We start from the raw sequence: 11254 nt of genomic DNA on the forward strand, positions 1-11254 counted from the left end.
CAGGAAGGTGCCATATCACCACACTGATACCTTGCCTGCTGTGCCAGAGGGATGGAGCATGGGGTGGAGGTAGCAGGTTATATAATTTGGGGGAAGGAAAGCCCAAGCTTTTGTTTGCTGGCAGGGAGCAAGGATGGTTGGAATGAGCTTGGCTGGCTCTTCTGCATTCTCAGTCTTCATTGTTTTATCAGATCTTCCCCAAGGGCAGAGGAGATGATGCTCTTGAAGGTACTGGAGTGTCACCATGTTGGCACTGAAAATCATGGGCAGCAGAAAAAAAGTGAGCAAATTATATTTGGACAAATACCAGCTTCCTTCCACAACTGTATGTAGGATTGTCCTACACCATGGAACAGTCAGCCAAGGTACCCGAGGGCTCTTTGCCTCACCTGTCCTTGCTCTTGGGCTCTTTGCCTTGCTACAGAGCCCCTTGGCTGTATTTGAGGGGTTCCCACCCATGGCACCTCATCACAGCTCCTGGCAGGTCAGCACAAGGCCTGGGTTCAACTTCCCACAGTGACTCCATCCATCTCGGATAAAGCCTCATGCTCAGCAGTGCTCCTTGCTGCTGCTGGGTCCCTGTCCCTCTCCCTGGTCCCCCAGAGCTGTGTACCCCATTTCCAGGCTTGTGCCAGGCTTGTGCCTGGTGCTCGCACCTGTGGCACTGCCTGCATGGGGACCTCTGCCCCCCTCTTGCTGCCAAGCCCTCCTGGCAGACCTCACAGCTCTCCCCTCTCTAGAAAATTACAACCATGACTGCAAGTACAGCCTAGGTGTGGACAGGGAACCCAGAGCAGGTGTTCACTGTGTACAATGAGGTCAGCTGCACCTACAGACACAGAACCCAGGGGAGCTGCCCCGGTGAGGGTGACAGTCCTGCTGTGCAGGGGGTGTGCACTGAGGGGACACCCTGCTTCCTATAAAGCGTTGGTTTGAGCAAGTTCTCTCCCTGCACTCTGGCTTCCAGCTCTCCCAGGTACTCCCCCAACACTGCCTCTACCCCAGCCCCTTTATAGCCTCCCTGGCACTGGGGCAAGCCATGCTGCTGCTGGTTTGGGTCTGCTTGTCCATGCACAGCAGAACTAGACAAGGGAAGGAAAAAGTGTTCTAGGGGAACAGCCAGCCAGCCCCCAAAGAGCTGTCTCAGTCCTTCCAATAACACACAGCGAGTGCTATGAGCACTGCTGCAACCAGAGCCAGGGTAGGATTTGCTGGCATCAGCAAACCTGTTGTGAGTCCGTGCTGACTGCTGCAGCTTCACTCCTCGCTGGCAAAGATGGTGAGCCAGCACAGGTGGGGGGATCTAATCTGATATTCATGGCAGGGACACACAGCCCAGCCTCTCACCCCAGCTTGTGATGCAGTCAAGGGGCTAAAGGCTAGCTGGGGGCCCAGGCTGGGTTGGTGGTCCTGCCCTGGGAGAGCTGAAGACCCAAGGACGGCGCTGTGGGGTGGGCACAGGACCCCCTGCCATGGCAGACATCCCACAGAATGTGTGACACTCACCTGCCCTGTAGGTGGTGACACTGGATCTGAACAAGCTGTGGGTGACAATCACCTCCCTTGCCCCTTGAGGGGAGCAGGGGCATGTAGGGAGGGGGGAAACAGTGCTGGAGCCCAGCGCTGTGTCTACTCTGGCTTGTTCTCAGCCCCACAGGGCCCCCTGCAGATGCAAAGCCCTGCAGACAGGCAGGTGGTACGGGGACACTGCCTGCACCCCAAGTCTCAGCCAGAGTCTGGCTGGAGTCAGGGCACAGTGACCTGTTGTGATGCAGCAGCCAGCAGTCAGAAAGGTATCTTGTCCTCATGAGCAACCAGTCCTGCCCACTCCCAAAGCACCAGCCCCATTCCTCTTTCCAAAATTCCCCCTGCCAACCAAAGCATGGGGCCAACCCCTCCCCAGGGACCCCACAACCAGGACCAGGGGGCTACAGACAAGAGTTGGCTTTATTCACGGACACGGGGGCAGCTGTGTCACTGGCAGCTGCCCTCGTATTGCACATCCAGCGACGGGGGAATATCCATGCCACGTCACAACACAGCGTCGGCACTATGGGACCTCAGGGGAGGCGCAGGCACCGTCACCACCCAGCAGGCTGGGGAGCGGGCTGGGGCGCCAAGGGTTCACAAAGGCAAAAGACCCGTCCACCCATAGATAGAGAGAGATATATATATAAAAAAAAATAGTTCCACGATGACCAGAGCAGAACCACAGGGACACGCGTGCAAGCGAAATGTACAGCAGCCCGCGAGCAGGTAAACATGCTTTGTACACACACAGACACGCCGGGACGCAGCCGGGGTTTATGGTGCTGGGAGGGAGACAGAGCCATAAACCCGGGCTTCACACACACGCTCACACACACACACACCGGCCCCTGCGGGCAGCACCCACGGCTCGGGCACGCGCCGGGGCTTGGGGGCTTGGACACAGCGGGTGTTTCTCACTGCTAGACATGGTACGGAGACACGGACACGGTCCCTTGGAACGGAACTGGAGGAAGAACTCGTGAGCGAACGGGGCAGGAGCACCCCTGCTCCTCCCCGGCACACAGGCACCGGCCGGGGCCGGCTGGAGAGGAGCAGGGGGCTACCGGCGGTTCGTTGTGCTGCTGGTGGAAGAGGCAAGGATGGGGGTCCATTATGCCTCTGGCTCGTATTCCTGGTATTCCTCCTGTGGCGTGGAGAAGGAAAGAGCCAGTGAGAGTTCAGGTGGGGCATAGAGCCCCTCTCTTCTCCAGCCCAACACCAGCTTTGCTCTGGACAGTGCACTGACCACTGTCACACTGTGTCCACTGTGCCACCCTGTCCCCTCACCTGTGGGGGTTCCTCGTAGTTCTCCCCCTCTGGCTCCAGCAGCGGCTCGACCAGTGGCTCCTCCACAGCCTCCTGGGCCACCTCCTCTGCCTGAGAGTGAACCAGGAGGTCAGTACCACACACACACACACATACACACACAGCACCCATCCTCCCTGCCCCTGCAAGACCAGCAATGCGCCCAGGATACAATGGGCACCATGGAGAGCCAGTGGGACCCTGGGCACACAGCAGCCCACCTAGCTGGGAGGCGGCATGCACAAGTCTGTGGGAGCAGGGGCTGTGTGTGTATGTCCCTCTATACACTATTCCCAGCCCCAGCCTCGGGCAGGCAATGAGTGCTGCACCACGTGGGCCTCGACAGGCTCCAGGCGCTGGCAGGGCTGCGGGAGCATCCTGCATCCCTGGCAGGGGAGGGCGGTGCTGGGTAACCCCTCCCCGGGGCTGGCAGGCGGGAAAGGGGGGCAGCCAATCCCCCTGTGCAGCGGCGGTGGCGGCGGTGGCCTCATTTCTTCAGCTGATGCTATTTTGGGCTAAGCTGGAAGCCAACGGCTCACGGGGCGGCGAGCTGGAACCCGCTGCCCCTCCCGCAGCTGTCAGGTCACCTCGCAGCCGCCGGAGCGATGCGCCGCAGGCCCAGGCCGCCGGCCGCCATGCCAGGCCCCGAGCGCGCACACGTCCGCAGACGCCGCGCACGCGGCCGCGCACGCTCGGGGCCGCGATGCCCGACTGCCCTGGGCACGAGGAGACCACCTGGGCACCCTCGTGGTCTGTGCTTTGGGACTGGGGAACAGCCAAAGGGCTCCTCGCCAAACCCGGGGATGTGCCAGCCTCCCCACGGGCACGGCAGTGCCCAGGGACTCTCACCTTCAGGTCTGCAGGGAACTCCTCCTTCTTCACCAGCCCGGTGGCCGCCGCAATGTTGCCAGCGCCGGAGAACGCTGCTTCGCCCAGCTGGGACGCCTGCTCCTTCGCTTTCTCAGCCACTGCAAGAGCCGGGAGTGCCCATCAGTGACCCCCCCCGTGCCAAAAAGGGTGCCCCAGCTGTGGCTTCATGCCCTGCGCCACCCACGGGGGGAGCTGGTGGGGAGATGCTGGGCAGCATCAGGCTCTTCTCGCTTCCTTGCCCTGGTGGGGAGGGGAGGGGGCCATGACACTGCTCTGCAGCTGGGCAAGGAGTGTGAGCAGCCGCCGCAAATCCTTGTTTGCCGGCCCGGTTATATAAGAGGCTTTAGCAGAGTGACATCAGCCCCTCAATTAGCCTCTGATCTCGTTAGTGTGGCCACATTCTCAGGGCCAGAGCAGTACCGCGGCAGGATGACAGAGGGGCCATACCTGAGGTTACGCCTTGCACCACACCTTGGGTTTTACTCCCTGAGGGTAGAAAGAGACAGAGATCAGGTTAGAGGGACCGACAGCTGGGCTCCAACACGTGCCATGGCCAGGACCCTGGCAGGGCTCTGAGCCAGGACAGCAGCCTGTCCACACCCCATGCCAGGGCACCTGGGGGGCTGAGCACTTGCCTGGCTCCCCTCAAGGCTCCTGTTGTCCCTGCAGGAGCCAGAACTGGGGCAGCACAGGGCCACCACCACGTGCCAGGCAGGGCAGAGACCCCAGGGCCCAGCACTGTGTCTGGGCACAGTCAGGCAGGGCGAATGCGAGCCATGCTGCTGAGAAAAACCTTCCACAGGGTCCAAACGTAGGGCTGGTGCCAACAGAGCATGGGAAGCCCCACAGCTGGAGTGCCCGCAGCTGGGTGCTGCTGCTGGCTGTGCTGACCCTGCCAGGCCCTCTCAAGCAGAGTGACACCACCCAGGATACCCCACGGAATGGGAGTGGGGTGTCTAGGATGGAAGGAAAGGTAGGGGCTGGGCAGCTCCTGTAGGATGGGGCCTCAGGCTGTTCCTTGAGCTGCTGGACCCCAGTCCAGCAAATACACCCTAGCGAGGATGGGGGCCCAGGGCAGGCACCCACCACTGCCCAGGGGAACAGTTTTGGGGCCTCAGCTCTCCCACAGAGCTTGTGCCCTCTGAAGCAGAACAGAGACTCAGCCCTGCACCCTCCTCCCTCCCACCGTAAGCAGGGTTGGCCTCAGCTCCTTCCCTAAGCATTCCAGCACCACAGCCAGGCACACAGACTGCCCAGGAACTGCTCCTCCTGCCAGCCATGTCTTCTAGGACTTGGCTCCGAAGAGATCCTGCCCTCAAGGGGCAGCACGGAGGGACCCTTCAGTCACCAGCCGGGTGCAGAGGAGATGCCGGTGTGGAACGAGCTCCAGGGCATTGCCCCTCCAAGGGGGACAAATGCGGTCCACACCCCCCTGCCCTAAGAGAGGCACATCCCAACACAGAGGTCACCACCTCCAGCATGGTCCCTCTGCTTTCCTGCCCCAAAGCACCCCGGGCACAGCACTGAGAGACCCTCAGGCTCAGGCTGGGAGCTGCAAGGGGTCCAGCCCCCGAGGGTTTCATCCCCTCAGCCTGGGGACCAGTCCCCGACTCTGCTCGTGCCTGCAGAGCCCACTCTCCTGCCCTGCAGATTCCCCGCGGGCAGCGAGGCACTGCGGGCACCGACCCTCTGCCCCGGAGCACTCCGCCGCAGGGTGGTCGTGGCGGGGAAGGAGCAGGGGAGAGGGGGAGCGGGGCCGGGGACAGGTGGGGACGCCAGGGGGACGGCAGGGGGATGGGCAGGAGGACGCAAGGGCAAACGCAGGAGCAGGCAAGGGCAGGCAGAGAGGACCGGCAGAGGCAGGCAGGGACGGGCAGAGATTAGCCGGGGATGGGAGGTAGGGGGCAGGCAGGGGGCTGGCAGAGGGCAGGCAGGGCAAGCCGGTCCTTACCGACATAGAGGACCCCTTCCTTGGTCTTCTCCGCGGCCTCGGCCACCCCTTGCTTGGTCTTCTCAGCTGCGGCGACCACCCCCTCCTTGGCCTTGGACAAGCCCTTCATAAACACCTCCATGGCGGCTCTGCGGGGAGAGGCCGCAAGGCTTCACCCCGCCCCGGCCCCGCGCCCGCCCGCCCCGCGCATCCCGGTCCCGCGCATCCCTTCCCCGAGCATCCCTTCCCCGCGCACCCCGGTCCCGCGCCCCCGGCCCCGCCGCCCGCCCGACCTGGCTCGCTGTCGGCGGGGACGGGCGGGCCGGGCCGGGCCGGGCCGGGCTGCGGCGGGGCGGGCTCAGTGCGGCTGTGCCGGGGCCGCGCTGCGCCGCGCTGCGCCGTGATGCGCGGGGGGGACCGCGCCGCGCCGGGCTGCGCCGGGCTGAGCCGGGCTGAGCCGTGCTCGGCCGTGCCGAGCCGTGCCCCGCCGCCCCGCACCGCCCCGCACCGCCCTGCACCGCCCCGCACCGCCCCGTACGGCAGCGGCGCCCCGGCCCTTCGCCGCCCCAGCCCCGCAGGCTCCTTCGCCGCACTGCGCGGCACCCCGGGACAGTCGTTCTTCCCATCCCCATCACTCCCTGTGATGCCACCCCATGCTGTCCCCATGCTATTCTGTCCTGACCCCCATCGCATCCTATCCTACCCTCTCCCGGTCACATCTCCTCCAGTTCCTTGTCCCATCTCGTCCCGATCCCACTGCTTTCCATCTACAGGCTGCATTTAGCCCATTCCATCCTTATTGCCATCCATCTCCCTCCACATTCCACCCTGTCTCTATGCCATTCCCATCCCCTCCTCGTCATGTCCTCTTCCCACCTCATCCCACCCCATTCCCATCCCACCACATCCACTTCCGAACCCATCACATCCTCTCCTGACTCCATCCGAACCCATCCCATCCTGTCCCTACCTTCCAACCTGATGCTATCCCACCCTCTCTGTGTACCTCGTCCTGCCCCACCCATACCACATCATGATCCCCACACATGGTGCCAAACTTACACAATTCTAGTTCCTCATCCTGATCCCATCCCACTCTGAGCTCCTGTCCTCATCCCCCAGCTCCCTGCCCTAGAGAGGGAACCCCCATCTCTCTGCTCCCCAGGAGGGGCAGGACTGGCGCCGTCTCCCCAGGACACCACCCTCCCACCCCACCAGCTGCAGCTGGGAAAGCTCCTCATCCCACCTGCCTGTGGGTACTTAAGAGCCAGAGGCTGCCTGGGAGAGCCTCTGCTGGTCAGGATGGCTACAGGGGAGCAGGTGGGTGCTCGCCCTGTGGGCTGGGGAGGCTGTAGAACACAGAGAGCCCTGCCAGCCCTCGGGGTGCCCAGTGTGGGAGGTAGCTGGGGGGCTGCAGGATCCCTGCTGGGCTGGTCATGGGGCTCTTCGGGGCTGTCCCACTGCAGAGGCAACAGGAGCGACGCCGGCAGAGGGCTCGGCAGCAAGAGCTGCTCCCGGCAGAGATCCTGGGCAAGCACCCCCTGCAGAACAGGTATGGCAGGCCTGGCCATGGACAGCCTCTCTCAGCACTGGGATGGGTGTGGGGGGGGGCTGGAGGGGGACTCTGGCACTGTTGAATACCCCATTTCCCCTCCGTCCCCAGATGGGCACTCTGGTTTTTCAAGAATGACAAGAGCAAGATGTGGCAGGCAAACCTGCGCCTCGTCACCAAATTCAGCACTGTGGAGGACTTCTGGGCGTGAGTGTGCATTGGGTGGGCACACCCACTGTGTCCCTTCTGGAGATATTCTGGTGGGGGGGTCTGAGCCTGAGGCACCTATTCTCACCTGCTTCTGTGCCTCCATCTAACACAGGCTGTACAGTCACATCCAGCTCGCCAGCAAGCTCACACCTGGCTGTGACTACTCCCTCTTCAAGGTATGACACCCCATCCTCAGAATCCCCCCAGCACCCAGCATTATGGGGGCACACGTGGTGCTGGTAAGGCTGTCAGGATGCCCTGGGCATAAAGTGGGAGGGGAAATCTGGCTGGGCGTTCACAGCTCCTCAGGCCAGCTCTGGCCAGTACTTGGTGCCCCTGACTGTCCCTTGCCTGCTTCTAGGATGGCATTGAGCCCATGTGGGAGGACAGCCAGAACAAGCGTGGTGGGCGCTGGCTCATCACCCTGGCCAAGCAGCAGCGGCACTCCGAGCTGGACCGGTTCTGGCTGGACACAGTGAGTGCTGCCCCACTCGAGGGTCCTGGCTGTGGTGTCCCCCCTGCCCCAGGGCTGAGCCCCCGTGGGGACTGTCCCAGGCTCCCTTTCTCCTCCCAACAGCTGCTGTGCCTCATTGGGGAGATGTTTGATGAGTACAGCGACGAGGTGTGCGGGGCCGTCATCAACATCCGCACCAAGGGGGACAAGATTGCCATCTGGACCCGGGAAGCAGAGAACCAGGAAGGGGTCACCCACATTGGGTAATGCAGCTTCAGGGGAGACTGCACAGGGGAGTAAGGGCTCCTCCTCCTTGGGGCCCAATGGGAGAAGTGGTGGTGCCCTGTTCATGCATCCCTTTCTCTCCTCCAGGCGTGTCTACAAGGAGCACCTGGGCCTGTCACAGAAGGTGGCCATTGGGTACCAGGCTCATGCGGATACGGCCACCAAGAGTGGCTCCCTTGCCAAGACCAAGTTTGTGGTGTGACTGTGGGGAGAGTGGGGAGTTGCCTGTGAAGTCCCCATGTTCTGTCTCACAATACATTTCTGCATTTGAGCATGATCTGTGTCTCCAGGGCTTTTGGCAACCTGGGGTGGCTCCTGTTTGTTGGGGACGTTTCCTGGGAGGGAGATGACGATGTGCCAAATCTTGGCCCCTCCATTCTGGGTGAGCAGGGCCAGGAGCACAGAGCTGGCATCATGGTGGGATTGGGACACTGCATGTGTCCCTTCACCTCCCCTAGAGCCTGGGACCAGTGCCCCTCTCCCTCAGGCTGTGGGGGTGTTTCCTGTGTTTTGGGGGGCCCTGGATAACTCCCAGAAGAATGCTATTCTATCCTCCCCTGGCCAAGGCATGGGCACAGCTCACTGTCCTGAAAACCTGGGCATGGGAGGGATTACTGAGGCCCAGCTCATCTGAGTCAGCTCAGCCTGGGGAGCTGGTCCACTTTTCTCCTAAGTTCCTGCACAACTGTGGGACATTGGTCTGTCTTCTCAGGAAGATCAGTTTCCCAGCTGAAGGCTGGCAGTGTCCCTGCAGGGTGGGTGTTGGGCTGCAGCACAGCATGATCCCCATGCATCCCCTCCCACAGACACGTGCAGCATAGGTGCTATGAAGCTCATTTTCTTCCCAAGGTTTTGTTGGTGCCAGACCTGCAGGTTCACAACCTCAGTCTTTTGAGCCCTGGGACTTTGCTGGCTCCTCCTTTCCATGACTCATGTCTTCTGCTGTCCCTTCTGGTGGTCCTGGCCTCCCATACTCTCTTCCAGCCCCACCCCACACTCTGTCCTCTAATCTTTTATTTGTGTGCTTGATTGTGGTGTCTGTGCTTCCCTGCCCAGTCAGATTCCAGAGGTGGAGCTGTCTGCTCACCCCCTGACAGTGGCAGCTGCAGTTCTGCCCTCACTGCTGCTCTCATCCAGGATATCCTCTGTTCCCTCCAGCAGCACCCAGGCTCAATTTCAGCCCAGGGCTGCCCCTTGTCCAGGGCCACATGTCCAGCCTAACTGTGCCACCTCATCATCCCAGAGCCAGGGTTGCTTGTCCCCTGCTGGGATGGCTCAGTGCTGCCCTGCCTGCAGACAGGCCCTGCAGAGACCTGGTTCTGCAGAAGGATGAAGTATTGACCACTCTCTGCTCTTAGAGCTGGTTGTGACCTGTCTGGTCACAGCTTGACAGGCAGCTGCTGTGGCTGTGTCACCCAAGGTCTCGACTGTCTGCAGCGCAGCCTGTGGGGTTGAGCTTGCTGAGCCCTGCACTACCCTGCAGCTCTCATGGATGCAGAGAGCTGTGTCCCTGGGACTCCGCTGCCTTTTCTCAGGAACATCAGCCTTGCAGCTCCCCAAGGGCAGTGCAGGGCCCTCCACTACCCAATATTGCTCCTGTTCCAGGCAGGGGATGATACTAGAGAATGAAGACAGGAGCTCACCCCTGGCAGGCAGTGTGTCAGGCCGTGTCCCTGTGTCCTTACATCATGTGATGGCTTTGGGTCACTTCTCTGTGCAGGTGCAAGGGCAACAGCACCGCACTGCCCTCCCCGGCAGGGCCACGGGGCTGGGAAGGCCTGAAGGCAGCAGGAGTGGGATGAGGGGGGCAGCACCCCAAACTGGGGGTGCTGCAGCTGGCAGGACGGGGATGAGGGGATGCAGTATGGGGGGGCAGCGCCCCCAAACTGGGGGTACTGCAAGCGGGGATCAGGGGGTGGCTTTGCCTGCCTTGCCCACTGGTCCCGCACGGGCATCGCGAGCCGGCAGCCCGGGCGCTGCCTGCGCTGCCTGTACCGCCGGTCCCTCGCCACGCGATGGTGCCGCTCGCCCGGCCTTGGCCGGCTCCGGCGCGGCAGGGATGGCAGCCTGCCCTGCCTGCGGCGGGGTCCCTGTCTGCTCTGCCCTGCCCTGCTTACGTTTGGGTCCCTGCCCGAAGTGGGGTCACAGCGCTACCCCAGTCCACCCCCCCCACCCCCCCCACCCGAATGAGAGACAGGCAGGACCACGCATGGGGCTGGCAAAGCTGAAACTGGAGGAGGGGCTGCTGAGACCCCCCTAAAACGCACGATTAATGCTCCTCCCCAGCAGTGACAGTGTCAAGAGTGTGAGAGGCAGGGCATGTTTGTCCCTCTGTCCCTTCAACCTACTGCTCTGTCTCACATGGCCCTGTCATCGCCCCCCATTTGGCTCTAGGGCACCCTGCAGCCAGGCTGTCCTTGTCCCTATACCTCATCAAGGGCATTGTGCTCATGGAGTGCCCTTGCCCCATCACGTCACAAGGCCAAGGTTAACTGGGGCAGGAGGGGGTGCAGAGGCTGCTGCACTGCCGTGGTTCATCACCATTCTCATGTAGCCACAGTGGGATTTCTTTTGATTGGAAAAATAATAGGAGCCATTTATCTCCATGGCTTTATGGGTTCCTATCAGCTCTGCAGCCCAGCCAGGCTGGGGGGCTGGCAGTGCCCACCCAAAGCCTGCCCTTTAGGGACACAATGACCTTCATCCTCAACTTTTGCACCCCACAGTCCCTGTCTGAGGGCTAGAGGGTGCTGAGGGGCACAAAGTCACCCCCTGTGTGGGCACAGCAGTTGCCAGGAGCCACACAGTGAGTACAGCAGTGCCAGGCTGCCCCTGGCCTATCTCATGCTGGGCAGCTGTCCCAGCTGGCAGCCGAGCTGGCAGCCCTGTCAATAATAATAATTAAAAATTAATACTAATCAAAAGGGAGAGGCAGATGGCAGCAGACATGCGGCAGGGCTGGAGGTGGGGGTGGGAGGCACGGCAGACAGAGGGGCCTGCAAGGACAGGGGTGGGGGGCCAGGAGTGCTGTGGGGTCTAGTGGGGATGAGAAGTGCAGGTCAAGGGACCCACGTGGCACAAGAGGGGTTGGGGATATGGGGCTGGGGTTGCTGTGGGG

General features: G+C 62.0%; 2 protein-coding genes across 6 annotated transcripts; one reads left to right on the top strand and one right to left on the bottom strand.

The window, feature by feature from the left end:
- Nucleotides 1-1929: 1929 nt before the first annotated feature.
- Nucleotides 1930-6459, bottom strand: SNCB (synuclein beta). 2 transcript variants are annotated; one of them, XM_053991173.1, is made up of 6 exons: nucleotides 6339-6459; nucleotides 5657-5784; nucleotides 4153-4191; nucleotides 3685-3803; nucleotides 2818-2907; nucleotides 1930-2674 (listed from the first exon to the last, which is right to left on the bottom strand). In XM_053991173.1, the coding sequence occupies exons 1-6, from the start codon at nucleotides 6413-6415 to the stop codon at nucleotides 2642-2644; spliced, it is 486 nt and encodes a 161-aa protein (XP_053847148.1). In that variant the 5' UTR covers nucleotides 6416-6459; the 3' UTR covers nucleotides 1930-2641. The 2 variants fall into 2 exon arrangements, with proteins under 2 accessions (XP_053847148.1, XP_053847149.1); XM_053991174.1 differs by lacking the exon at nucleotides 6339-6459 and adding an exon at nucleotides 5929-6036.
- A 155-nt stretch (nucleotides 6460-6614) lies between these two features.
- EIF4E1B (eukaryotic translation initiation factor 4E family member 1B) lies at nucleotides 6615-8539 on the top strand. 4 transcript variants are annotated; one of them, XM_053991188.1, is made up of 7 exons: nucleotides 6615-6955; nucleotides 7102-7187; nucleotides 7299-7394; nucleotides 7510-7573; nucleotides 7759-7872; nucleotides 7975-8114; nucleotides 8224-8539. In XM_053991188.1, exons 1-7 carry the CDS (start codon nucleotides 6938-6940, stop codon nucleotides 8336-8338), a joined length of 633 nt encoding a protein of 210 aa, XP_053847163.1. In that variant the 5' UTR covers nucleotides 6615-6937; the 3' UTR covers nucleotides 8339-8539. The 4 variants fall into 4 exon arrangements, with proteins under 4 accessions (XP_053847163.1, XP_053847162.1, XP_053847161.1 ...); XM_053991187.1 differs by having other exon boundaries at nucleotides 6615-7187; XM_053991186.1 differs by having other exon boundaries at nucleotides 7759-8114.
- Nucleotides 8540-11254: the final 2715 nt, after the last annotated feature.

The sequence above is a fragment of the Vidua macroura genome, chromosome 15 (genome assembly GCF_024509145.1).
Source record: "Vidua macroura isolate BioBank_ID:100142 chromosome 15, ASM2450914v1, whole genome shotgun sequence".
Lineage (NCBI taxonomy): Eukaryota > Metazoa > Chordata > Aves > Passeriformes > Viduidae > Vidua > Vidua macroura.

Excerpts from the sequence above, each read along its gene's own strand:
- EIF4E1B (XM_053991184.1), top strand. The coding sequence starts at position 7,072 with ATGGGGCTCTTCGGGGCTGTCCCACTGCAGAGGCAACAGGAGCGACGC. Across the intron at positions 7,395-7,509 it reads ACTGTGGAGGACTTCTGGGC|GCTGTACAGTCACATCCAGC; the intron begins GTGAGTGTGCAT and ends CATCTAACACAG. Across the intron at positions 7,574-7,758 it reads GTGACTACTCCCTCTTCAAG|GATGGCATTGAGCCCATGTG; the intron begins GTATGACACCCC and ends GCCTGCTTCTAG.
- SNCB (XM_053991173.1), bottom strand. The coding sequence starts at position 6,415 with ATGCAGCCTGTAGATGGAAAGCAGTGGGATCGGGACGAGATGGGACAA. Across the intron at positions 5,785-6,338 it reads GGAGATGTGACCGGGAGAGG|AGCCGCCATGGAGGTGTTTA; the intron begins GTAGGATAGGAT and ends CTCTCCCCGCAG. Across the intron at positions 4,192-5,656 it reads GGAAGGGGTCCTCTATGTCG|GGAGTAAAACCCAAGGTGTG; the intron begins GTAAGGACCGGC and ends TTCTACCCTCAG.